At 70.0% G+C, this 3,012-nt stretch overlaps 2 protein-coding genes across 2 annotated transcripts; one reads left to right on the top strand and one right to left on the bottom strand.

Moving 5' to 3' along the window:
* Window positions 1-114: 114 nt before the first annotated feature.
* EMIHUDRAFT_252789 (hypothetical protein) lies at window positions 115-983 on the top strand (the record flags this gene model as incomplete). The annotated part of the gene is made up of 4 exons (XM_005787084.1): window positions 115-276; window positions 355-529; window positions 752-861; window positions 972-983. 4 exons carry the CDS (start codon window positions 115-117, stop codon window positions 981-983), a joined length of 459 nt encoding a protein of 152 aa, XP_005787141.1.
* Window positions 984-1,190: 207 nt separating this feature from the next.
* Window positions 1,191-2,900, bottom strand: EMIHUDRAFT_122725 (hypothetical protein; the record flags this gene model as incomplete). Its single annotated transcript, XM_005787083.1, has 4 exons — window positions 1,191-1,634; window positions 1,838-1,882; window positions 2,086-2,371; window positions 2,827-2,900. Coding segments are annotated over 4 exons (849 nt in total), but the record flags the coding sequence as incomplete, so codon positions are not given.
* Between the last annotated feature and the right edge of the window lie 112 nt (window positions 2,901-3,012).

Below are 3,012 nucleotides of genomic sequence, written 5' to 3'. Positions count from 1 at the left end.
GGAAACGGCCAAACGGGGGCATGGCCGACGCTCGCGATGCGCCCGTCCGTTGCGGCCAGGCTCAAACTGTGCGCGCAAGCCACAGGAGAGGCGGTGGCGCCGCAAGACGAGGCGATGATTCGCATCCTCTCGCGGCTCGCCGTGGAGAACAACTGGTGGAGCTTCAGCGTCAACCCGACGCCCACGGGCAAGCAGTTCATTGTCCAGCCCCAGTCCCAGTGGGAGAGGGACAGGGAGCGGCAGCAGGCCAAGGAGGGCAGTGCCCCACCGCAGCCTGTGCCTGCTGCCACTTCCGCCGCGGCACCGCCCGCAGCACCGCCTGCCGCCGCTGCAGCTCCGGCAGCAGCACCGCAGGCACACCCGCAGCACCAACAGGTGCAGCAACCCCAGCCCAACGAGTCGCCCGAGGGGTGGACCAGGGTTGGGAAGGGCGGCATGCCGGACAGGTTCACCATGAGGAACCATGGCCGCAAGCCGCCGGGCAAGGCGGTCAAGCGCAAGCCTGACCGCCAGCCCGCACCCAAGGGAGGTGGACCCCCACCCCCCTCTCCCAAGGTGAACAAGAACAGGCTGAGCGCGCTGGGCGCTGGCCCTTCTGGCACCAGCGGGAGCCACGAGCGCGCACCGCCGCGCTCCCCCTCCCCCTCCTCGCCGCCTGCCAAATCACCGCGGCCATCTGCGCCTGCTTCCGAGTATGACTCCGAGCTCGACCAATACTTTTCCGACGCCGAGGCGCGGGATAGGGTGGCAGGGGTTGTACACGACGCAGTGCAGCAGGCTGTGATGCAATACGGCTATGACGACGAGCTCTTCCAGGATTGGAGGGACGGCAAGATAGGCGAAAAGGACTTGCCGGAGGAGGTGATGGCTATGACTTTGGACCTTTGCGAGAGGTGGCGAGCGGAGCAAGAGCGGTGTAGGCGCGTCCACGCGGCGCAGCGGCTCTCCCGCGACCCCGGCCCCTCTCGTAGCCGCAGCCGTAGCCGCAGCCCCAACTCTTGCCGCTCTTCCGTGTCGGGTTGTGACGAGGGGTGAGGGGACACGGATTGAAGATCCCTCACACCAAGATCGTGCAGGGCGGGGACACACGTCCCTAAATCCCATCTCGTCTCAGAGTTTGACCGTTTTCTTTATTTATTTATTTACTGTGTTGGACGTTGTCGGTTGGTGTGAGGAGGTCCGGTCCCACCTCACTCCTCCGGGTGTTGCGCCTCCCTCGCCTGCAGCCAAGCGTCGAGACAGGCGAACTGGTTCCAGAAGCACGCCTCGGTCGGCATGCCCCCGCGCTCCGCCTGCGCGCTCACCTGCTTGGCCTCGAAGCGCACGCCGGAGTACTCCTCGTACCACTCGCGGCTGCGCACGTCGCCGACGCCCCAGATCGGGTCACCGGGGCCCTGCACCCCCGCGAGGGCGGCGGCGGCCTCCGCGGCCGCCTCTCCACCCGCGGCCGCCTCTCCGCCCGCGGCGCCCTCGCCGGCCGTCGGGCGCTCCTCCGCGCCGCCGTGGAGCGGCAAGCCGGTGAGCAACCGTCGCACCCTCGCCTGGCTCTCGCGCTTGAGGGCGGCGCCCCCCTCGACCTCCCAAAAGGTGCCCTTGCGCTGCCCTCGCGCCCACTTGTGGTAGACGAGGTGCGCCTACAGGAGCGGCTCCGAGAGCCCTCAAGGAAGGGACTGGGAGAGGCCCGTGCGGCAGACGAGCTGCGCGTCGGGCGCGAAGAGGTCCCAGCCGCGGCTCCACATGCGGAGGGCGAGTGACACCTGCGAATCCGCCAAACCAAGCGACCAGCTCACGACACTTCGTTGGTTGGCTTCGCGGCTCCGCGTGCGGCGGGCGACACCTCCTCGCCGAAGAAGAGGAAGGGCAGGTGCGGGTCGTATGGCACCTGGCAGAGAGGTGGAGGGGTGGAGAGGTGAAGGGGTGGAGAGGTGGAGAGGTGGAGAGAGTGGAGAGGTGGAGAGGTGGAGAGGTGGAGAGGTGGAGAGGTGGAGAGGTAGAGGGAGAGAGTGGTGGGGCATCGCAAGAAGAGGGGCGGCGGTGTGCTGGCCGGGCGGCGTGTGTGCTGGCCGGGCGGCACGCCTCGCGCACGAGGGAGGAGGCGGAGAAGGAGAAGCCCGCCGCCCAGAAGGCCGTGGGGAGCGGGCTGCACGGCTGCCGCTCGAGGAGCCGCGCCCGGAAGCGCAGCATCCCGTCGGCGCCGAAGGCGTCGTCTCTGGCGGCGCGCGTGCAGAGGAGGGTGGCGCGCCGCTCCTGCGAGAGGGTGGCTCCCTGCGCGTCCCCGTCGTACGGCAGCGGGTACGTGGTCAGGACGGGCTTCGGAGAGGCGCAGCGTTTGAGCATGGCGAGCAGCTCTGCGTCCCACCCCGGGGCGAACCTGCCGCGGAGGAGGAGGAGCCTCGGGCGCGTGTGTGCGGGAGGGCGAGCCGGGGTTTGCAAGAGCTCGGTGCGGGCCGCGCGGGCCTGCTGTGCGAGTCGACTTGGAGGTAGTAGTCCTCGTCGCGGAGCAGCCGCCGCTGGATGAGGAAGCGGGCCCAGACCGGGCCCTTGGCCTCCCTCCAAGGCAGCCGCAGCACGCGCACGTTCGCCGCCCACTCGGGCCGCAGCAGGCTCAGGTCGAGGCAGTCCGCGTCCTGCGAGGCGCGCGCGGCAGGCGGTGGGGGAGGGCGGCGGCGGTGGGGAGGGCGGTGGGAAGGTCGTGCGCGTCTAGAGAGAGCAAGGTGCGGCGAGAGGGCGACGGGCGGGCTGCGGCCTCATGCTACAGAGGAGAGGGCGAGCACTGCGACTGGAGAGGGTGCGGGTCTGTGCGCCTCGTCCCCGTCGAGCGCGCACTGGAAGCAGACGCCGACGAGCACGCGCGAGGGGCTCTCCGCTTGGGCGAAGAGCGATCGGATGGTGTGCGGCGCCTCGGGGTCGCGGTAGCTCGCCACAGACACAAAGATGGAGGGCAGCGAGGCGGCGGGCGGAGAGGCGGAGGGCGGCGAGGTTTGTTGCGACGCTGCGGCGGGTGGCGGGCCC

This window comes from Emiliania huxleyi (genome assembly GCF_000372725.1).
Source record: "Emiliania huxleyi CCMP1516 chromosome Unknown EMIHUscaffold_1454, whole genome shotgun sequence".
Lineage (NCBI taxonomy): Eukaryota > Haptophyta > Isochrysidales > Noelaerhabdaceae > Emiliania > Emiliania huxleyi.
Note: the sequence above shows the minus strand (reverse complement) of the source record. Positions and strands in the feature narration are given on the sequence as shown.